This window comes from Moschus berezovskii, chromosome 1 (assembly GCF_049115385.1).
Source record: "Moschus berezovskii isolate FMDL1 chromosome 1, NW_MosBer_1.0, whole genome shotgun sequence".
In the NCBI taxonomy this organism is placed as follows: domain Eukaryota; kingdom Metazoa; phylum Chordata; class Mammalia; order Artiodactyla; family Moschidae; genus Moschus; species Moschus berezovskii.
In genome coordinates, this window is record NC_142460.1 from 19,309,144 (window position 1) to 19,333,158 (window position 24,015).

Here is a 24,015-nt window from a genome sequence, read left to right on the forward strand (position 1 = left end):
CCCCATCTCCTACCACCCCCAATCCCTCCCAGCATCAGAGTATTTTCCAGTGAGTCAACTCGTCGCATGAGGTGGCCAAAGTATTGGAGTTTCAGCTTTAGCATCAATCCTTCCAATGAACACCCAGGATTGATCTCCTTTAGAATGGACTGGTTGGATCTCCTTGCAGTCCAAGGGACTCTCAAGAGTCTTCTCCAACACCACAGTTGGAAAGCATCAATTCTTCGGTGATCAGCTTTCTTCACAGTCCAAGTCTCACATCCATACATGACCACGGGAAAAACCATAGCCTTGACTAGATGGACCTTTGTTGGCAAAGTAATGTCTCTGCTTTTCAATATACTATCTAGGTTGGTCATAACTTTCCTTCCAAGGAGTAAGCATCTTTTAATTTCATGGCTGCAATCAGCATCTGCAGTGATTTTGGAGCCCCCCAAAATAAAGTCTGACCCTGTTTCCACTGTTTCCCCAATTATTTCCCATGAAGCGATGGGACCAGATGCCATGATCTTTGTTTTCTGAATGTTGAGCTTCAAGCCAACCTTTTCACTCTCCTCTTTCACTTTCATCAAGAGGCTTTTTAGTTCTTCTTCACTCTCTGCCATAAGGGTGGTGTCATCTGCATATTTGAGGTTATTGATATTTCTCCCAGCAATCTTGATTCCAGCTTGTGCTTCTTCCAGCCCAGCATTCCTCATGATGTACTCTGCATATAAGTTAAATAAGCAGGGTGACAATATACAACCTTGGTAAACACTTGGATGGGTCAAAGAGAAAACTTTATGCAATAGAATTTCTCTGTGGAGGGAACTGCATTTGTTTACCAAGGATTTGGTACAGGAAGTGAGACCTCAGAGCCTTCTGAGTATGGGTGGGACTACCCTACAGGAGAAAAGTAGTAGAATTTGCTTCTCAAGAGAGTTGGGAGGAGGAAAAGATGCAGAGAAATTTAGGGATCTCGCTGGATGGCAGGACACACTGAGAAAATGTCTCCAGCGAGCGGCCCACCGTCACGCCCACCAGTCCTGATCTACAATGATAGGAAACTCATGCTTGCAGTGAGTGGTCCTGGAGACTGTGAAGGGACTCGGTGATGGGCTGAGTCTGAGGCAGCAGGCGGACACGGATGCAGGGGGCAGAGGCGCTTTAATTCCAGTTCAGCTTTAGCTGAAACACCTGGAAGTAGCAAGTGGACCTGTGGACACAGAGGGGTGAAGGGAGGGTGGCACAAGTTGAGAGCGTAGCATTGACACATATATCATACGTATGCTGCCATGCGTGAAGCAGATCGTTAGCCTGCAGCAGCTCTATAGCACAGGGAGCCCAGCTCAGTGCTCTGCAATGACGTAGGGCGTGGAATAGGGGGTGGGGGAGGGAGGCATATGAGGGAGAGGACATGTGCATGTATATATAGCTGATTCACGTTTTGTACAGCAGAAACCAACACAACATCGTAAAGCAATTATTCTCCAATTAAAAATAATAAGATTTTTTTCATTAAAAAAAAGAAGAAACAAAAGTCATGGGGAAGCTGGTGTCAAAGCAGGGAAGTGAAAGTGTGGAGTGAGAGCCTTCGGGGGAGACCTGAAAACTCAGTCCATTTTTACAACATGTATCATGTAAGACTGCAAATATCGGTCCCCAGTCTGTGTCCCTTAGTGGCCCATGAAAACATGACTTTAAGAACAAGGACAACATCTTGTGAATTTTGACATCACCCACTCCTTGCAGGACACACAAGAAATGTTTGCTGAATGAGTGAATGATTCATACATGAGCGTGCCGGCTTAGTTATTTACAATGAGTGCTATTCCCTTTGGGACAGTAGGTACAATTTTTTCTAGGCACTTTCTTCTGGTGGAAATGTCCAGTCCTCAAAATATAATGAGCATGGAATTTCTACTAGGAGGCTGGTTGTCCTTTAAGGCCTGCTTTCAATAAGCAAAAGGAGTTGGGTTATTATTGTTTATAATTTCTATGTTGGCAAAGTACACTTATCTTTCCAATCTCATTTTAGTCCTTAGAACAACCATGGGAAGTGGGTTATCCTCCTGGTCTTGGCCCTGATGGTACCCTTTCCACCCATACTCCAAACTCATTGGTCTGTCTTCAAACCAGCTCAGACAGCCTCTCCTTCAGGAAGCCTTCTCCCTTTGCCCAGTATCATGCTGAGCTGCTAAAAAAAAAAAAAAGTAATACTTGTTTAAAAATAGCAGCTAAAATAAAAGGACCTGGTGTATACCAGGCACTCGTGTTCTACATGTGTTATTTCATTTGCCCTGTTTCCCATACTCGGCATCCCAGATGCAGACCACCTCTATGTTAACACCCATAAGTGAAGCTGGAGATAAACCACACTGTCATGTGAACAGAGGCAGTTTCTATAAAGAATGATTAAATGATGATAAGTAAGAAGCTATAAAAACGCAGAGAGAACACTAAAGTATATCTTAGAGGTGAGGGAGAGTGCTCAGGGAAGAACAAACTTGGAAGCGGGGGTCACTTCCCCAAGGCTCCTGTTACAGAAGATGTAGCTGCAGCCACGGAGTGGTGGAGAGGCTCACAGGGTTGACTGGTCCACAGTCTCTGAGCAGCAGTTAACAGTTTCTCTGGCCCAGGAGAGTCAAGGCTGAAGGATGCTTGGGTATGGAGAATCAGAGTGTAGGGAGCCCACTCACTGGCAGGTTCACACACAGTCTGGTGTGCACTGCACCCAACTTGGGAAGACTACAGAAAACAGCTGTCCAGGACAGAGGCCAGCAGAGACTAGTGGATGGCTGGTAGGGGAGTGGGTCACTGGTACTGTGCATGGACTAAAAATTTGTGCCACCTCCCACCAAATTCCTGCGTTGAAGTCCTAATCCCCAATATGGTTATATTAGAATGCAGGGCTCTGGGGATAAGCGCTTTTGGATGTAGGGCTTTGGGGTGATAAGCCTTCCCAGGTGGCACAGTGGTGAAGGACCCATCTTTCAATGCAGGAGATATTGGTTCAATCCCTGGGTTGGGAAGATCCCCTGAGGAAGGAAATGGCAACCCAGTCTAGTGTTGTTGCCTGGATAATCCCCAGGACAAAGGATCCTGGCAGGTTACAGTCCTTGGGATAGCAAAGAGTTGGATACGACTGAGCATGCACACATACAAGGTTTAGATGAGGTCATGAGGGTGTTTACGAACATTTAATGATCACTACCAAGTGATCACTAATCCCCTACCATGGGATTAGTGTCCTCATAGGAAGAAAGACACAGGCTATGCACTTGTTGTAAGAGAAGCATGTATAAAGCGTCAGTGATTCGGGACAATGTGTTACAACAGAACTGAAAAGTGGCTGAATGAACCTCAGGTCAGAGCAGAAAAGGGAATTTACGTCATCCACCATCAGCATTAGCAGTAAAATTCGACACACTGGCAGATTTAATGAAATGAAACCAACCAGCAGGCTCATGTTGATGAGCCTCCAATAAAAGACACAAATGTTAAATTAAGCCACATCGTTTCCATGACATGGATTTTCTGCTCTCATGTGTGCACAAAGCCTGAAATTCTTCAGAGATTATTGTAATCATTATTTGCCAGGGAGACGCTGAGCTATCTGCCCCCGAGTTGTGTTCCTCCTGGGTTGTTTGAAACCCTGACTGCCTTGTGCCTTCTGCGCTCAGTTAACCCAGAGCCCAGACAAGCGCTTTCATGCATGCGTGTCTTCATTAGCAGGAAGTGCAGAGGGGCGCCCCTCTAGGCCAGGCAGGGTCCTTTATAACACATCCACTGCCTTGCAAACCCACTTAGCACGAGTTGTATTAGAAATTCTAATTAGCAGAAAACAAGTAAGTGGGGGAGGGGTCCCATCTGGATCCCAGGCTGTGTCCCCTGCTGGGTTGGATGTGTTTGACCAAGTGTCGGCGAGGATCTTTGCCCAAAGGAAAAAGAACAGATCTCCTCCTGGGGAGAGAGAGACGCAGGGAACTAAGTGTAGGACTCTTTTGGGTCCTGAGGGCCCAGAAGTCCTAGCAAGAACCCTGAGATTTACTTGGGGCTACTAACATCACTGCGGATGCTGATTGCAGCCATGAAATTAAAAGCTGCTTACTCTTTGGAAGGAAAGTTATGACCAACCTAGATAGTATATTAAAAAGCAGAGACATTACTTTGCCAACCAAGGTCCGTCTAGTCAAGGCTATGGTTTTTCCCATGGTCATGTATGGATATGAGAGTTGGACTGTAAAGAAAGCTGATCGCCAAAGAATTGATGCATTTGACCTGTGGTGTTGGAGAAGACTCTTGAGAGTCCCTTGTACTGCAGGGAGATCCAACCAGTCCATTCTAGAGGAGATCAATCCTGGATGTTCATTGGAGGGACTGATGCTGAAGCTGAAACTCCAATATTTTGGCCACCTCATGCGACGAGTTGACTCACTGGAAAAGACTGATGCTGGGAAGGATTGGGGGCGGGAGGAGAAGGGGACGACAGAGAATGAGATGGCTGGATGGCATCACCGACTCGATGGACGTGAGTTTGAGTGAACTCCGGGAGTTGGTGATGGACAGGGAGGCCTGGCGTGCTGTGATTCATGGGGTCGCGGAGAGTCGGACACGACTGAGCGACTGAACTGAACGGAACTAACATCACACCTGGAGAATAAAATGGCAACCCACTGCAGTATTCTTGCCTGGAGAATCCCATGGATAGAGGAGCCTGGCGGGCTACAGTCCATGGGGTCGCAGAGTCGGACGCGACTGAGCGACTAAACCGCCACCCCCACCACTAACATCACAAGCACTCTCCGAACCACATGGGCCACTGGCTTCCATCTGGAGCAGTAGTTGACACAGCCTCTTCCGAAAGAGCCTGCGCTTCATGGGAGACAGGTGAACACTTCAGCTGAACTCAGGGCACTCATTGGAGGGGGTTTGGAAAGATGGAAAGAGGGAGGCAACCACTAAAGGTGCCATAGGAAGAGAAGAAAACGAACATTTAATGATCACTACCAACACTGGGCACTTTGATGTACACTAGCCAGGTGGTCCTTTCACAAACATCTTGAGGTGGGTGCTATTAGGGAGCTGAGGAGCAAAGAGTCTAAGAAACCTTGTATATTGTCAAACAGCAGGCAAGAGACTCAAAGCTAAGTTCATGCAATGTTTCCCCAAATTATTCGTCCAACACATGCCTTAATTTTCATCCAAGGTGAGGAATGGGAAGACTACGGCTTCAGGCTAAGTTCATTTCTCTCTCGGGTCCTGTGCACACAGTGGGCTGGCTGGGGCTCTGCTCCGTGTCCTGCTGGCTCCGCTCTGAGATGTGGGTTTCTGAAGCAGTCACTGTCTCTCTTGATGACTAAATGCTCCAGCCCAGGAGAGACACACGTCACATGAGCCCACCACTCACAAGCTAAAGAAGCCCTTGGTCCTCCCAACCACAAGGGGGAGGGCAAGTGCCCTCCGGGAGTTGGTGATGGACAGGGAAGCCTGGCATGCTGCTGTCCGTGGGGTCGCAAAGAGTCGGACATGACCGAGCTACTGAAATGGTCATTAATCTTAAGCCCATACAGCTGGTCCATGGTAAAATGGTCAGAGAGCATGAAAAGATTAAAGGCAGGAGAAGAAGGGGACGACAGAGGATAAGATGGTTGGATGGCATCACCAACTGATGGTTGGATGGCATCACCAACTGGATGGACATGAGTTTGAGTAAACTCTGGGAATTGGTGATGGACAGGGAGGCCTGGCGTGCAGCAGTCCACAGGGTGGCAAAGAATCGGACACGACTGAGCAACTAAACAACAACAATTCCCGGTGCTGAGTGTTCAGAAACACTACCATCATCCCCAGTGGCCAACAGAGAAGGGGCTTCGTGATCTCATATGAGAGATGTGTCTCATTGGGGGTGACCCCCAGCAGCGGGCTGGGGGAGGGTGAAAAGTGAGACACCTGCATGTGTGTGCATGTGCCCGCGTGTGCGCGCGCACACACACACACACACACACACACACACACGCGCGCGCACACACACACACACACACACACGCGCGCGCACACACACACACACACACACACACACACACAGTGGTGGATCAGCTGCTGGGCAGTGAAGTTAGGTTTCTTCCTAACAGTGTTTCCTTCCTGCCGTTTGTAGCGGGTGCCGGACTCATTGCCCTGGAGGAGAACAAAGACATCAGGCCATAAACCTGAGGGCAGGCCCTCTTCCTGTGAAGCCCAGGCTGAGTTTCTTTCCTGCAGAGGGAGGCAGAGGACAGGGCCGACTAGAGGAGAGTGTGCGGGGAGAGGAGTTCCCATGCCTAGGCCCGGAAAGACCCTCTTTCACTGGGGGAACAGAGGGTCCTCGGCCGATTCACTCTTGGACCCCTCAAGGAGGCTGGGGCCTCCTGGGGCAGTGGCCTTGGGGCACACACCTCTGTGGGCTGGATCCTGGCCAGCAGGACTCCCAGCAGGACTCGTGTCCGGGAGCTGGGGCCACAGGGTCAGATGTGGGCACACCCATAGGTCCACACAGTTAGCGTAGGACAGCGGTGGCCTCAGCGTCTCGCAAACACTCTGGCCTTGGAGGTGGGGTAAGGAGCCCCAAACGATGCTGGAGTCCAATGTGATTGATTTAAAGCAATAAGTCTAATGTTTCTTGCACAACCAACTTTGTGGAATAAGACTCAAGATAGTGCATGTAAGCGCACATCTATATTATATATATATATATATGTGTGTGGCGACTGTTTTAGTTTAGGGGATCTTTGTGGAGGCGGGTGTTGTGGTTGGTAAAACCAGTTACCAAAGGTTCCCCCTTTTTTTGGTGACAAGCACGATTTGTGCCAGGTCTGAACCACGCTAATACTTACAAACTGAATTCAGATTTCTGCTACTATCCATCTTTGAACTGAAAAACTTGATCTCCCAATTATACAAAATTAGTTTCAGTGAGTTAAACGTGACAGACAAAAAAAAAAAAAAAGTACAGAAGTGTTTTCTAGAAAAGCAGATAGTGGTAACTCTTAGGGCCCAGGGGGCAGGCTGAGATTGGGAAGGGGGTGTAGGACTGTGAGGCTCCTGAGAAAGCAAGGTTCTATCTCCAGTTCTGGGAGGTACAGACAGGGTGTGGCCTAGTAAGTCGCCATGGAGACATACACATACTGCCCCCTGGTGGTCCTTCTGCCACCCTGCAAAAACCTTCAAAGGGTCAGCAGCTCCAGCAGCAGCAGCTCTAGCAAAGCCTTGTTCTTTCTCCCAAGCCCTTAGCATCCCCCAGTGGAACTTGAAGTAAAGAAGAGGACATCCACAAGGCTTCCATCAGGAGAAGGAGTGAAGGGAAGAGTTCTATGCATTTCTCCAGCCATCCATGATGCAATACTTTGCTTCAGTCCAAGCTTGAACTACAAGGAGATCCAACCAGTCCATCCTAAAGGAAATCAGTCCTGAATATTCATTGGAAGGACTGATGCTGAACCTGAAACTGCAATACTTTGGCCTCCTCATGCAAAGAACTGACTCATTTGAAAAGACCCTGATGCTGGGAATTATTGAAGGCGGGAGGAGAAGGGGACGACAGAGGATGAGATGGTTGGATGGCATCACCGACTCAATGGACATGAATTTGAGTAAACTCCGGGAGTTGGTGATGGACAGGGAGGCCTGGTGTGCTACAGTCCATGGGGTCGCAAAGAGCTGGACACGACTGAGCGACTGAACTGAACTGAAGCCCCACATTGCTGTCTGGCAGGCTACTTCTTGGTCCTGCCTGGATGCAGGCTTGGCCCCTCCCTGGGCCAGTGAGGGTGGATCCTGATGGTCTTTGTTGGCTTCTTTTTTGGCAGGCTGAACAAGATGTTCCAAGCTCATCTTGTACATTTCCTTTCCCAGACCTAGAATCAAAGGGTCCCTGATTCTTCCAGTAGGAAATACTATGTGAAAGTCACTCAGGCATGTCCAACTCTTTGTGACCCCATGGACTGTACTGGAGTGGGTAGCCGTTCCCTTCTCCAGTGGATCTTCCCAACCCAGGGATCGAACCCAGGTCTCCCGCATTGCAGGCAGATTCTTTACCAGCTGAGCCACCAGGGAATCCCAAGAATTCTGGAGTGGGTTGCCTATCCCTTGTCCAGCACATCTTCCCAAGCCAGGGATTGAACCAGGGTCTCCTGCATTGCAGGCGGATTCTTTACCAACTGAGCTACCAGGCAAATACTATAAATAGACTGTAATCTGGAGGGTAGGAGTATACATTGCTACTGGATTTGTTTCTTTTGTTTACTGACATGATAAACAATTAGGTTCATTAGTTTCATTTTTCTAGCATATTATAGAGATCACTATGTTTTTTCCTTTTTTAACTTTTTTTAAAATGTAAAATGTTTACATTTTCTAGTCAAAGCTATAAAACAAGGTGCATTCAGAAAAGATTTCTTACTTTTTTCCTCGCTCCTGTTATATCCCTTCCCCATAGATAAGCATTTTTATTTAGTGTTAGGTTTATTCCTCTGTTGTTTATATTTGAAGATACAAGCAAAAATGCATATTATTGATCATTTACACACATGTATTTACACAAAGGTCACATTATACAGTCTCTTCTATATTTCTAAGCATGTTTCTCACATTCATACATGACTGAAGACTGGATGAGAGAGAAGAAAATAATTATTGTCTTGGAATTGACTACATTGTATTAAATAATGTTTTCACATTGTTCCAGGTCACAGGGCCCTGTGGGGTAGAGGGGAGAAAGGGGTGGTTGAACAGGGGGGAGGCTCTAGGATTACCATTACCACTTTACCCAAGTAAACAGACTTCTCTTCTCCATATTAAGCAACCATATCAATTTTGATCTGACAGTGGTTCCCGTTACTAAAAGACAAATTCCAAAAGAAAATGGCCACAATTGTCAACCCAAATCCACTGATTCTATTCTCTGAGAAAGGTGCTTGGAGAGCACAGGATTCAATCCTATTGTCTGGTCTTGCCTAAACTTGAGTCCCAAGAAAACCTTCTTGGGAAGAAAATCCCAATCCATTCAACAGTCAAATAAAGGAACTGCTAAATCATTTTGTCCATATCTTCATTTGACAGAATCCATTATGCACATTTATGAAACACCTTTAGCTCTAAGGAGATAAGAAAATACAAAGGAAATTCAAGAGGCTGCTGGAGTTTGACGTGAACTGTCATTTTGCCTCGAGTGTACAAAATTCAAGTATTTGTAGGCAGGGTATTGAATTAGCTCAAGAACTGGCAGCCCCAGTGAAAGACAGGCACACAGGCTGACTTTCTTTTGCTATTCACCATACCCTCTTTCTGCCACCTGGAAAAAACACTCTTGATTGTTAAAATGGGCAGGCAGTGGGCACAAAGTCCATATGTTCAGTTCAGTCGCTCAGTCATGTCTGACTCTTTGCGACCCCATGGACTGCAGCACACCAGGCCTCCCTGTCCATCACCAACTCCTGGAGCTTGCTCAAACTCATGGCATCAATCAGTGATGCCATCCAACCATCTCATCCTCTGTCGTCCCCTTCTCCTCCTGCCTTCAATCTTTCCCAGCATCAGAGTCTTTTCCAGTTCTTCTCCTCAGTTCTTCCAATGAATATTCAGGCCTGGTTTCCTTTAGGATTGACTGGTTTGATCCCCTTATAGTCCAAGGACTTTAAAGAGTCTTCTCCAATGCCCAATTCAAAAGCATAAATTCTTCAGTGCTCAGCCTTCTTCATGATCCAACTCTCATACCCATATGCGACTACTGGAAAAACCATAGATTTGACTATGCATACCTTTGTCAGCAAAGTGATGTCTTTGCTTTTTAATATGCTGTTTAGGTTTGTCATAGCTTTCCTTCCAAGGAGCAAGTGTCTTTTAATTTCATGGCTGCAGCACTGTCCACAGTGATTTTGGAGCCCAAGAAAATAAAATCTGTCACTGCTCCCATTTTCCCCCCGGTGTGTTTGCCATGAAATGATGGGATCAGATGCCAAGACCTTCATTTTTTGAATGTTGAGTTTTAAGCCAGCTTTTTCACTCTGCTCTTTCACCCTTATCAAGAAGCTCTTTAGTTCCTCTTCACTTTCTGCCATTAGAATGGTATCATCTGCATATCTGAGGTGGTTGATATTTCTCCTGGCACTCTTGATTCCAGCTTGTGGTTCATCCAGCCCAGCATTTTGCATGATGTACTCTGCATAGAGATTAAATAAGCGGGGTGACAATATACAGCCTTTTTGCACTCCTTTCCCAATTTTGAACCAGTCAGTTGTTCCATGCAAGGTTCTAACTGTTGCTTATTGACCCACATACAGGTTTCTCCGGAGACAGGTAAGGTGATCTAATATTCCCATATCTTGAAGAATTTTCCAGTTTGTTGTGATCCACACAGTCAAAGGCTTTAGTGTAGTCCATGAAGCAGAAGTACATGTTTTTCTGAAATTCCCTTGCTTTCTCTATGATCCAACAAATGTCAGCAATTTGATCTCTGGTTCCTCTGCCTTTTCTAAACCCAACTTGAGCTTGAAGGATTTTGAGCATAACCTTATAAGCATGCAAAATGAGTGCAATTGTATGGTAGTTTGTACAATTAATCACTTGTTGGAGTTATTGATACTATTCCAATCCATATACATGAAGTCAGTAGATTTTTAGTTTGACTTTAAATAATTGGTTGGACGTGAATGCACAGAGATGTCAGTGGATGGAGTGACTGGTGAAGCCCACACTCAGGATCCCATCTGATTGCATCTATCCAGCCCTTCTCTGGACCATAATGGAGAATGAATCTTTAAGAAGAACACCATCCCTGGGCAGCTGGACGATGTTTCAAAGAGCGTGAACTGAAATCTGTGTCCTCCACACACAGGAGAGCCTTAAGATCCTATGTAATCTTATTAGACGAGTTCCTAACACAATTGGGAGTGGGGATTGGATTTCAACCTTAGGTCATACTAGAAGCAGAAATGAAGAAAGGCTGTTAGCAGCACACATACCTCAGAGCAAGAGAGATAGCCTGTGAGCAGCAGACCAGGCTTCAGACCTTGTCTGTACGATCACCGAGCCCACATCATGAACACCACTTGTTTTTAACCCGCTCGGGATGAATCTAGTGGTTAAGAAAGGGTGAAAGTTTGCTTAACGAGGCAGAGACGTCCATAATGTATTTCGGCAGCTAAATATTTCAAACAAAAAGTCTGGGGTGCTTATTAAAAAGGTCACCCTTGCCAGTTTAGCTCCGAGATTATCATCTCAGGGAAACGCCTGAGGACGTCTTCCCAACCATCTGAAGGGGCCCGGGATGTGCTGAGATCCTGCAGGTCTCCTCTGCTCCGGAGGGAAGTCAGGGCTGATGGAGCATCTGCAGGGAAAAGAGGATTGAGGCTGGGTTCTCGCACACAAGAGGCTGTTTAAAATGCAGGTTCCTGGGTTGGGCTCCATATCCAGCGTGTCAGAACCTTGTGGGGGAGACTGGTAATCTGTGTACAAATTTGAAGCCCCCCTCAGGGGATTCCGAGGAGATGGTCCTTGAACTTCCTTTGGGGCTTTAAATATGGGCAGTGGGAGGTGAAGCTAAGCCAGGCTGGGAAAGAGCATCCGGAGAGGTAGAATGAGGAGGGGGTGAGAGAAGGGAGCCCCGAATCCTCGTTCAGCCCTTCACTCGATCACCCGCTTGACACCGATGACCCCCAACGGTTGTCATCTTCCCCATCTCACAAATGAGGATGCAAAGGCACAGACAGGCTGGCCTCTCTGTCAAAGGCGAGAGGATGCGGACCTCTAGGTCAGTTCTGCATTTATCACCCCCGAGCAAGGACTGGGCAGGTAGTTCTTGGTCTTCAAAGTTGTGGGTCATCGTGTCTTCAAGAGGACACGCTGAGAACAGAAGCCAGGCTATGAAGAGCGGGGAGGGTGTGAGGAAACAGAAATCGCCCACTTGGGGGACTGCCCTGGTGGCCCTGTAGTTAAGAACCCACCTTCCAAGGCAGGGGACGTGGGTCCCATCTCCAAGCAGGGAGCCTAGATCCCACATGTTGTGGGACAACCAGGCCCGGGGCAGAAGACAAGATCCTGACACAGACAAAAATAAAGTGAACAATTAAAAAAAGATACAGTGCCATTTGCATTCTTACTTCGAGTGTGTGTGTGTGTGTGTATGTGAAGGGGTGTGTGTGTGTGTGTGTGTGTGTGTGTGTGTGTGTGTGGTCTGCAAAGTCAGGAAACCAATTATGCCTGAGCAATAGGTTCATTGTTGTTTAGTGGCTAAGTTGTGTCCAACTCTTTAGTGATTCCATGGATTGTAGCCAGCCAGGCTCCTCTGTCCACTGAGCAATGTTAGTTACAAATAACTAGTTAGTTTTCAAATAATTGACCCAATATTTTCCTTGGCCATGCTAGCTCAGTTGGTTAAGAATCTGCCTGCGGTGCAGGAGACCTGGGTTCGATCCCTGTGCTGGGAAGATCCCCTGGAGAAAGGAAAGGCTACCCCACTCCAGTATTCTGGCCTGGAGAATTCCACAGTCCATGGGGTCCCAAAGAGTTGGACACAACTGAGCTACTTTCTCTTTCACTTTTCACTTTCCTTGGCCCAATCCTTTCCAGATGTGTTGAACACTAATATAGTGATTTTTTTTTGTACTGTACTTTTTTTTTTCAGATTCGCAATTAGCCCCACTGAATTAAATTTAGAGGGACTTCACCTGAAAACACAGCAAGCTGGTTATTTGAAAATTATAAAGAAGTTGTCCCAGCTTTGCTGCCTGCTGCACACTCACGGGAGGGGATGAAGCCAATGGGAGCCGGAGGGAGAGGTTTTTCCAGGAGTAAACCTGCGTTGGGTCACAGGGTGTGGAGACACAAAAGGAATGTGGCGGAGGGAAGCTGGCTGGGTGGGGGTGGGTGGCATCGGGTGCTTGGGCACTAAAGGCCTGGGTAAATGTGGGCCAAGGGGGTGTCCAGGGGACCTGTGCTGGTGGCCTCAGTTTCCCCTTTGGCTTGAGGCAACACCTTCGGCTCCAAGCATAGGAGGGGTGCCCACGGCCCCAGTGGGCAGAGGCTGGGGGCCTGAGGTCTGCAGTCCCCTCTCCCTGTAGACCAGGGTGGCCCTGAGTCCTCGACTACAGCTCCCTGCAGAGACTGCAGGGCGTGGGGTGTCTCCAAGTCTGCTGGGGGAGGGCAGCCTTTGTCCCCACGAGCCCTGCCGGGTGACGCCTCTGTAACTGCTGCTGTTGGGCCTGGAAAGCCACACAAGGGTGTTTAACCAGGAGCTGGACTCCTCACTGGGAAAAGTTGTGCTTCCCCACCCTAACCTGGAAACCGTAACCCACCACCCTGCTCAGCACCCTCCGGTGTCTTTCCTTTCCTTTCCACATTTGCATTCTTCCTTTCATTCCACTCACACTGCTCCTCACTCTCCATATGCCCCCTTACACACACACACAGCTTCATCAGGACCCGCAAGGGACCACGACTAGGGAAGCTGGGAGCCAGGCGGCCCCTTCCCTCTCCCCCTCTGGGCTCGGCTCCAGCTTCATCTCTTCCTGCCACTCTGCCCACAGCTCCCCACACCAGCCCTGCACTCTGACCCCTCACTTCCCTCACCTCCAGTGTCTCACTGACCGAGGCGCTCCTCACCACCAGCCTGACTGCCTCCAGGGCCCGAGCTTGCTTTCTTCAGACCCTTGTCCAGGCACAGACGACAGGCACATAGAAGGTGCTCGCGCTTTTGCTGAGTGGACAAGTGGCCGCACCACAGGAAGGAAAGCAGGGATGCTCAGCTGGCCGCCTCACCACCCAAAGTAAAGACTACCTTTCCCAGCTTCCCTTGAGCCTAAGTCTGGTCGGTGAGACTTCCTGGAAAGTCCCTTAAAAGTAAAAGGATGGGTCCTTCTTTCCACTTCTGCTGGGAATGCTAATGCAATGACTTGGTCAGCAGCTGTTTTGGACTAGGAGTTCAAGGATGCAACCAAGTCTGGGACAGTGGAAGAAAAAGATGCTGAGCTCTTTGTGACGACGGATCCATCCTGTTAACCGTGAACTTCAGCACCTTAGGGCTTCTTGTGTTGGTTGCAGGGTTAGGGGGTTAACTCCTACTTTGTTTAAACCTCTGTGGTTAGGGCTCCACCACTTGTAGCCTGGCCTGATCCTGGCTGACCCATAGAGCCAGCTAGAGAGGGATATGAGGGCTTTCTAACAGGAAGACGTGGATTCTAGCTTTGACCCTCCTGTTCCTACAGGGGTGTGTGCATGCCCCTAGGTGAGTCAGTTACCACCTGGCCTCATCATCATTTGTAAAATGAGCTTCAAGGTCACTGCCCTGCCTATATACAGGGTGGTTGTCTAAACGGAATGAGGTCAAGTATGTAAAAATGTTCTGTAGTACCGCCTAGGGTGGGGGTGCAGCTTGGTGCCCTGATTGGCCAGGTGTGGGCTCCATCAACCCAACTGAGCCTGCACTGTCCTTGAGTCGGCAAAGCCAGAGCCAGGAGGCATCTGGCTCCATGTTCCTGTTTACTTCTGCACTCATCCCAGGGCAGGGCCATTTCCCAACATCTCGCCTCCTGGAGTGGGGGGCGTGTCGGGGAAGCGCTCTGGCCTGTGGAAGGGGACTGGTGACGTGGTTGTTAGTGCTGGTGAGGACCCAAGAGGACAAGAGGGTCCATCAGCCAAGCTCTCGGAAGGAGTCGGTGCCACTGACACCACAGAGTCTCCGCCAGGGGCATGTCCATGCACCCAGGGGCGCTGTGTCTAGACACACACTGTTCACTTCATACAAGCGCTGCCCCCCAAAGTTCCAGGCTATCCTCACCACCCATTCTGGTCCACCCTACCAGGAGAAACTTTATTATCCTTATTTCCCTAACCTATCACAGATGGTCTGAAAAGAAATGCCAGTGAACATCATTTCCTTTTATCAAAGTATCTTAAGATGGCTGTGTCTACCCTTATCACAACCAAATGATAAAAAGCAGCAAGAGCTTTCCCAAAAGAGTGAAAAGGAAATGAGGTCAGCAACAGTAGGTCTAACGGTGGCTGTGTTTCTGGAACCCCAGCCTGTACTGTAAGAACAGGAATTCCTGAGGTAGTGGCATGGCTTGTGCTAAACATTTAAAGCCCTTAATTCTAGTTTACAAATGAGCTAACTGAGCCTCAGGGAAGTAAAGTAACTTATCCAAATTCTCCTAGTTAACAAGCTGGAAACGTGAGCTTCTACCGAGATCCACCTGGTTCCCGAAACCCAGTGCCCTTTCCTTCTTTTCTGCGGGAGCTTCCACGCTGGGCATAGAGCAGCGTTTCTTAATGGCAAGCGCGCTGCTACATCCCCGCAGCACACTGGCGGCGCCCTTTGACCTGTCTGTGTTCTCTTTCCCCTCCTTGTCTCCTAATGATTGAACAAACCCTCGAAGGAACACAATCCTAATCTCATTTTATTCCATCATTTTGGCTTTCAAAGAAAAATAGCTCCTGTTGGTCTATCTTGTTCATTTGATAACCTGAAACCTTTTATTTATTTTCTCATTGCAAAATCATGTGTCTCGAAAAGGCATCTCCTCTGGCTCGACTGTGTGCTGAAATACATTTTCCTGTGGTGTCCAGGTAGAGGCAGTTCTTGTGTTGGTTGCTGCCTGTCTGATGTCAGCGGTGAGCCTTACGCCTTGTGAATTGCGCAGTGAGAAGGAAAAGGCAGGCTTCATTAAGCAAGCCAAGCGTGCAGCTGGACTCGCGGGCGTTAGTATCTGACTGGCCAAGTGTCTGCCCACGGTCTCAGGTTCCCCATCTGTAAAACGGACGGATCGTTATGAATGAATGAATGCTCACTGGTGGAGGGGCTGTGTGAATAACGACTCTTAACCGGGAACTCTGGATTTGAAACTCAGCTCCTCCACACTGGAGCGAGTTATGTGTGTTTCTGTGCTTCGGTTTGCCCTTCTGAGAAATGGAGACAATGGCAATTCCTGCGCCATCAGCTGTTGTGAGGATGAAAGGAGGTGAGTCTGTGTGGCTCTGAGTGCTTGCCACTGCAGACCTCTGGACAGGCAGGAGAGAAATGTGATGTGGGGGCATTCAACACCCCACACTCAGGCCCCTGACACTGAAGTCACCAGCAGATCTGAGGCCTATTACTTGTCGTCAAGAAAAAAAAAAAGAGGGAAACAAAGGGAGATTTGACACAGAAGAGGAGAAAGTCATGTGACCACCGAAGCTGAGTTTGGAGTGATGTGGCCACAAGTCAAGGAATGCTGGCAGCCATCAGCAGCTGAAACAGGCAAGAAGTGTATTCTCCCCTAGAGCCCGTGGAGGGATGGTGGCCTTGCTGACAACTTGATGTTGACTCAGTGGAACTGATTTCAGACATCAGGCCTCCAGAATGGGGAGAGAATAAGTTTTTGTTTGTTTAATCTAACAAGTGTGTAGTCATTTGTTACAGCTGTCACAAGAAACTCATACAGCACAATAGGCTGTAAAGTTGGAGGTGCAGCTCAGACTGTCTGGTTCCAAGTGACTGGCAGTGGTGGGCGAAATTTATCCCCAGATAAAATGCATGAAAACAAAATGCTGTGGGAGTCCACCACTTAGTTGCTGAAAATCACTGAACATCTCTTTTCTGACAGAATGTTTCTGCATAATCCAAGGACTTTTAGCAAGTGAGTAGGGCAGGGCAACAAGTAAATATTCAAGTTTGGGGCTGCTGTTGATGGTAGTTGTAAGGATTAGTGGTGGCATTTTTCACTTTTATATTGACTAGCAGAAACCTAGTCTCACCATCTGACGTATAGGCAAGTCTGTTGGGAGTTGGGTAGCAATTTTCAGATGTTATTTTCAACATACCCTAACATAATCACTTCAATTATAAAATTAATGCTTGACCATACATAAACAAGTGTAAGTTTTGTGATATGTTTAATAGGAGGCAGGTGTTTTTCTATGAAAGTGAAAAATGCCACCACTAATCCTTACAACTACCATCAACAGCAGCTCCAAACTTGAATAGGATGCTGTTGTATCAACCACAGGTGGCTCAGCAACCAGAGTCCCAAGATGGAAATGAATGATGCTCTAATGATCTCCTGTTGGGATTCTGCAGATGGTGAGTGCAGGCATGAAATTAAAAGACGCTTACTACTTGGAAGGAAAGTTATGGCCAACCTAGACAACATATTAAAAACCAGAAATATTACTTTGCCAACAAAGGTCCGTCTAGTCAAGGCTATGGTTTTTCCAGTAGTCATGTATGGATGTGAGAGTTGGACTATAAAGAAAGCTGAGCGCCAAAGAATTGATGCTTTTGAACTGTGGTGTTGGAGAAGACTCTTGAGAGACCCTTGGACTGCAAGGAGATCCAACCAGTCCATCCTAGAGGAACTCAGTGTTGAATATTCATTGGAAGGACTGATGTGAAGCTGAAACTCCAATACTTTGGCCACCTGATACAAAGAACATCTGGAAAAGACCCTGATGCTGGGAAAGATTGAAGGCAGGAGAAGGGGAGGACAGAGGATGAAATGGTTGGATGGCATCACCGACTCAATGGACGTGAATTTGAGTAAATTCATGCAGTCCATGGGGTGGCAAAGAGTTGGACATGACCTAGCGACTGAACTGAACTGTTGGGATTCTTGCAGGTGGAATGGGAGATGAATTGGATAAGTAGGTGCTGTAGACACTCTTGTTTATGTCACCTGGTCACCCACCAAGTCCTACTTGAACCAACTACTGTCACAGCTTCCCAGGTTCCTTATGGGGACCACCAAGTTGCCTTGGAGGATCTGCATGGGATTTTGCTTCCTTGGATGTCTCTTGCTCACCCCTCTGCCTCCTTGCTTTCAAGGAATGGAAGGAAAAAGCCAGTTCAGCCACCACCTAGACCACAGCTGTCGATGGCACACTGCATCCCCACGGATCCCTCTGGTGGGCTGAAATCAGTAGGCACACTAGTTAATTTCAACTTTTTATGCCCACACACTTGGTTCTCTTTCTCTCCCAGACCTAACTTTCGACCATACAACCTTTAGCTCTGTTCACCTCTGCTCACCACCAGGCTACTTTGGACTGGGCTAACCTGACTCCTCCACGGACATAATAGCCCTCAAAGTGGCCTTGACGAGAATGAGAGTCAAGATTACTAATTTACCAACAGGATTTAATGAGACCCTTCAGCAAACCATAAGTACTTTACTAAAGCCCTTAGGCACGTCAGTTCTCACAGGATCCCTGTGAGGTCGTTATTAGAGTGTCTTTGGCCACAGTGGTCCAGAATCAAGGCCAACAGAATCAGTAAAGGTCATGCCCACAGCACTGTCCTACCCCTGGTTGGGGGATCACCACCCTTAAGAAAATTTACCAAGATAGTAGTTTTCCCATCTTCGTACTTTGTTAGTTATTGTCCTCCATTTGCTGAGGTTTATCCTTTCAATTCCTTTGCTGACTAAATCACTAAAGAGTATATACTGGTAAGAATAGACACCGTCCACAGACTGCAGACAAAACTCCTTCCTGTTATTGATGATGAACCATTTCAGAGAAGACCAGGCTGAGTCCAAAGGGTTCAGATAATTGTAAGGAGAAGGCAGAGTGAGTAGTTCATGGCCGTAGGACTTGGCTGCCTCAGGACAGCACGTGGCGCTCGTCAGGCTCACCGCTGAGCGGACGTCGGCCTGGACCTCGGTCCCTCGGCCCTCCTCTGGCCTCGTCCCGTGCTGCCGCCTCCCCTCTTTGACCACAACGGCGCACTTGCCATAGGCCTTCCTCACCGCATCACAGAACTCCAAGAAGAGGTGGTCTTCCTGCCTGACGCATAACTCATCCCTCAGGAACATTCGATATTTCCACGGCGCCCATCCTTGACTACCGCCGGCATGCACGACACACCAGGCTGGAGTCGGCACGTAACAACCATCACTAAAATCTTCCCCAGTGACGAGACTCTCAGGGATATGGGTTTCCCCAAAATACACTGTTGTAAACCCATCGTATTGCAGTGTTCTCAGTGTTTGCAAATACTGGAGACATTGCTTCTTCTTGATGCTATGGAATAGATTTCTGGTAATGATGTTTGTCAACAGAGGTTTTGCAAAGTGAGGCATGGGAGGTCTTCAAGTCTTTTTCAAAACTTGCCTGTCTCCCTCTGGCCGGCGTAGGATGATGACCTCATAAAGGGCTTTCTTACAGCTGAGCTGGTCCCATGGATACACTGTGGATTTCAAAGCATCATGGAACACACTGAGAACAACTCCTGTCTGGCTGATATGGGAATGGGAACTGCTAGCCATCCATGATAGTTTACATCACATCTGCAGTAGGTCTGGAGAGAGACTCACAGTTGTGTTAGTTTGCTAAGGTTGCATAACAAAATAGCTGAAATTAATTTTTTTGCAGTTCTGAAGGCTGGAAGTTCAAGATCAAGGTGTCAGCAGGTCTGGTTTCACCTGAGACCTCTCTGCTTGGCTTGCACACGCTCACCTTCTTGCTGTGTTCTCATTCGGACTTTCCACCCGTCTCTGTCCTAACCTCCTCTCCTTGTAAGGTCACCAGTTCTTTGGGATTAGGGTCCATCCTTTGCACCTCATTTTACCTTAATCACCTCTTTAAAAACCCTATCTCCAAGTATAATCACATTCTGAGGTGCTGGGAGTCAGGGCTTCAACATGAGATTTGGGGGAAACACAGCTCAGTCCGACAGCAACCTGTTAACAGTGATGAGCCAAGTTCCTGACTCATTTCCACATGGGTCATGAGGGCCATGTTTATATTTATTCGTTCATCCATTCTGAGTGCCTCCTATGCAGCAGGCATTGTGCCGGCTTCGGTCACGGCATGTCTAGTGAGGCCGGGACAGGTATGTGGTTCATGTCTGTGTAAATAGCAGACACAGTACTTTGCCCACAAAGGTCCATCTAGTCAAAGCTATGGTTTTTCCAGTGGGCATGTATGGATGTGAGAGTTGAACCAAAAAGAAAGCTGAGCACCGAAGAATTGATGCTTTTGAACTGTGCTGCTGGAGAAGACTCTTGAGAGTCCCTTGGAGAGTAAGGAGATCCAACTAGTCAATCCTAAAGGAAATCAACCCTGAATATTCACTGGAAGGACTGATGCTGAAGCTGAAACTCCAATACTCTGACCCCCTGATGCAAAGAGCCAACTGATTGGAATAGACCCCGATGCTGGGAAATATTGAGGACAGGAGGAGGAGACGACAGAGGATGAGATGGTTGGATGGCATCACCGACTCGACGGACATGAATCTGAGCAAACTCCAGGAGACAGTGAAGGACAGGGAGGCTTGGAGGGCTGCAATCCATGGGGTTGCAGTCAGGCACGACTTAGTGACAGAACAGTGATTAATTATCTCCTCCTAGTGGTAGAAGAGAGTATCAGACAGAAATTAAACCCCCAACAGTTTACAGAAAATCCGTGGGCATGGTCAGTAGTTTATTTCCACGCTTAGGTCATCTGTTACCCAATTTTTTGAGATGGCAAGATGTCCCACAACTTCCCAAACTGAGGTTTAAACCCCAAAGTCTAGGCAATCACCTGTGTTTAAAACAAACCTGAACTAGGCAGGCATAGATTCTCCAGGAAATGTCAGGGTGAAGTCCCCCTCTGATTATTTTGGGACTTGTCGTTTATAGAATCAAAATCTCCCGTATTTAAACTTTGTGTGTGTTGTGTGTTCAGTCGCTCAGTCGTGTCTGACTCTTTGCGACCCCACGGACTATTGCCCGCCAGGCTCTGCTGTCCATGGCAAGAATACTGGAGTGGGTTGCCATTTCCTTCTCCTGACCCAGGGATCGAACTCGTGTCTCCTGCATAGGTAGGGGGATTCTTTACCACTGAGCCACCTGGGAAGCCATTTAAAACTTTGATTCTCTATAAATTGTTTTCTAAGTTGTGATAAGGAGCATCCAGCAATCATAGCAAAATGTAAGAAAAATGTTTCCTTTTATCCCTTGTGCTTAAAAATCCAAGTTCCACCAACTGGGGCCAGGGTGGCGTGGGGGTCGGGGTGGGTATCTACTAATAGGCACTCTTGCAAATTGTCCATGTGGCTGCCAGCAATGAGACCAAATATTCCACCATATCTGTGGCTTTGGTTAGTTTCCTTATTCCCCATCCTCTCTGGTATCTTGAGAGAAGTGAAGAAACAGGAACTTTTTAGTAGAGACCTCAATCTGTTAGATGCAGAGAGAAATACTTATGGACCCCCATTCTCCCAAATCTGAACGTCGTCTCGGTATCCTGTCCTTCATCTCCTATCAGCAAATCCCAACAAGCAGACTGGTGGGAAAAGGACAGATCACACCTGGGCCCCTCTTTCTTCTTTGCAAAGGGATTTGGCAGCCTGACTTCTTCCTAGACTTGGTTCCCACCCTGGCAGGCAGGTCTCACCTCAGCTCCTCCCTGCAAGGACCTCACAGGCTCAGCAGAGGTGCCGATGCTGCTGGAGGGGTGAACAGCCTCCCTCCACGCCAAGGATGCAAACACGAGGAAGGGCCACAGAGCTTGCAGGAGGAGCCAAAGAGGAGACGAGGAGTGGATGCACCAGGGAGCGGATAAGGATGGAGGGCTGGGTGATGGGGACCATCTACAGCCCAGTCCTCTGCGGAGGGGCACCTCTGATCTGGCGCCCACGGCGAGGAAATGCTGGAAACGCAAAACTCCCTCCTCCTCTGATGACACAGAGGAGAGCGGGGGGCGGGGAGAGACAGGCACACGTACTCTGGCTTATTCTACAAAGGCTATTTTATTTTAGCAAGCAAAATACTGGTTCTTCTAAAAGCATATAAAAAGTCACATCATTTTCAGTTAGGCTAGAGGCTGCGAGTTTGTCTTCTGACATATCGTTCAATAATTAAGACTTTCTTCCCAGCTGGAGTCCACTCGGGCTGACATTTACACCACAAAATCTAGAAAGGAAGACCAAAGGGATGAGGATGAACTGTTGAGCAGACTAACTGTGAGTGTTTTACTTGCTCAGCATCTATGTTTACGCTCAGCCACTTAACCTGAAACAGAAACCGCGGAAGCTTGTCTATTGATAAATGTATTTTTAGCATCACAATTTCCTTTCATCTAAAAATCCCTTGGGTGTAAAACAAGGCTCCGGGCTAAGTGTCGATAAGACCCCAGCCTGGGGGGGTGCAGAACCGGAGCCCCCTGGTCAGTTCTGGGCTCAGGTGGGCAAGCCAAGCATCTCTCCTTCACATTGGGCTGCCATGGACGTTTGGGGAAGGGAAGAAGTATCTGTGATCTCACATATAATCTCTGCTTCCTCTCCACAGTTAATGCACAAAATGATGACTCTGTCTGGATTAGAAATCCAATGGAAACTGCCTTACCTCACTTTTTTAAATTTCCAAGTACTCCCCGTTTCTCTGCTCTAGCACGTGCTAGGTTGCTTCAGTGGTGCTCGACTCTTTGTGACCCCATGGACTGTAGCCCGCCAGGCTCCTCTGTTCATGGGGATTCTCTAGGCAAGAACACTGGAGTGGGTTGCCATGCTCTCCTCCAGGGGATCTTCCTAACCCAGGGATCGAACCCATGATTCTGATGTCTCCTGCACTGGCAGGTGAGTTCTTTATCACTTGCACCACCTGGGAAGCACCCCGCCCCCCCCAGCCCCCACTCTAGTGCCTGCTCCTAAATTTCAGTCAATAAAAATGTTTTTTTTTTTTTCAGAAGGCAAGGTTTAATAACAGTAACTTCCTTTGCCTGCAATGTGTACAGCTCACCAAGGCCCAGGGAGCAGTGGGCGATGAGAGGACCATCCCCTATCCTGAGGGGAGGACCAGGAGCCCAGTGTTTACCACGGCTCCATCCTGAGTTTAGGACACAGTGCAGCCAGAGGTGAGGCCCTGAGGTTGGATGTCCGACCTGGGTTCAATTCTGCTTCTGTCCTTGACCATGTACAGGGTGGGCCATGTTCTCAGTCTGAATGGACCACTCAGGGCTGCCAGGAGTGGTCAGTAATGTGGCTGTCTGTGAAATGCTTAGGAAAATGCTACCTCAGTACTCTTGCCTGGAAAATCCCATGGATGGAGGAGCCTGGTAGGCTGCCGTCCATGGGGTCGCTAAGAGTCGGACACGACTGAGCGACTTCACTTTCACTTTCCACTTTCATGCATTGGAGAAGGATATGGCAACCCACTCCAGTGTTCTTGCCTGGAGAATCCCAGGGACGGGGGAGCCTGGTGGGCTGCGGTCTATGGGGTCGCACAGAGTCGGACACGACTGAAGTGACTTAGCAGCAGCAGCAGCACAGAACAATCATTCAAGACATATTACAATTATTATTTATGAAAAATCTATGAGTCCTGTAAAGGAAATCATCTCTACAGAAGCCTATGTCAGGGTTAACAGGGCTTTTGGAGATCACCAAACCCAGCTGCTGAGAAGACAGTGGAAGAATCACCTGAGAGGTTTTCGAAAGAACAGGTGCCCAGATCCAGCCACAGACATGACGGAGTCACTCTGAGGCCGGACCCTGGGAATCTGCATTGTAACAAAGAACCCAGGCAAGTCCTGATCATTAGTCAACTTTGGAAACCACTGATCTAGGATTCCCTGCTACCATATGTGAATCCTGTCATTTTTAAGAGAAAAGCACAGAACTCAATCTGAGAAGTGATGAAACTGGGTGAGCACAGGAGAATGAAGGAACCTGTTTACCGTCATTAGTCCAACCTGTAAGCTGCGGGGGGGGATGGTGAATAACTTCCTGGTGAGTTAAAAACAAACACGTTCTGAGCAGCCCCTGTGCTATGGGACAGCTCCCAGGTGGCTCAGTGGTAAAGAATCCGCCTGCCAATGCAGGAGCCTGGGTTTTATCGTTGGGTCGGGAAGATCCCCTGGAGTAGGAAAGAGCAACGCACTCCAGGATTCTTGCCTAGAGCATCCCAGAGACAGAGGAGCCTGGTGGGGGCCGCAGAGTCGGACACGGCTGAGTGTGTGCACGCACACACATGAGGTCTGAGACAGGCACCAGACTACAGTGATGAGGGGATTTTGTGCTGGGGGAGTGGACATAAGGAAGGCTCT

At 48.1% G+C, this 24,015-nt stretch overlaps 2 protein-coding genes across 7 annotated transcripts in view; both read right to left on the bottom strand.

Moving 5' to 3' along the window:
* The window catches only part of SMIM11 (small integral membrane protein 11), a 61,603-nt gene that overhangs the window by 26,733 nt on the left and 10,855 nt on the right, over positions 1-24,015 (bottom strand). For 2 of the 6 annotated variants that reach the window (XM_088835582.1, XM_088835598.1), the window contains one exon: positions 21,703-21,884. The exons of 1 other annotated variant lie outside the window; for it this stretch is intronic. The gene's annotated coding sequence lies outside the window, so the exon portion shown is untranslated. Of the gene's footprint in view, positions 1-11,316; positions 11,342-20,186; positions 20,333-21,702; positions 21,984-24,015 lie in introns of those variants that run through there. 3 more of the 6 variants (XM_088835592.1, XM_088835590.1, XM_088835585.1) reach the window with 3 other exon arrangements.
* On the bottom strand, positions 15,773-20,002 carry C1H21orf140 (chromosome 1 C21orf140 homolog). Its single transcript, XM_055420901.2, has one exon. It carries the CDS (start codon positions 19,062-19,064, stop codon positions 18,309-18,311), a length of 756 nt encoding a protein of 251 aa, XP_055276876.2. The 5' UTR covers positions 19,065-20,002; the 3' UTR covers positions 15,773-18,308.

Coding starts and splice junctions, on each gene's coding strand:
- C1H21orf140 (XM_055420901.2), bottom strand. CDS start 19,064: ATGCCTCACTTTGCAAAACCTCTGTTGACAAACATCATTACCAGAAAT.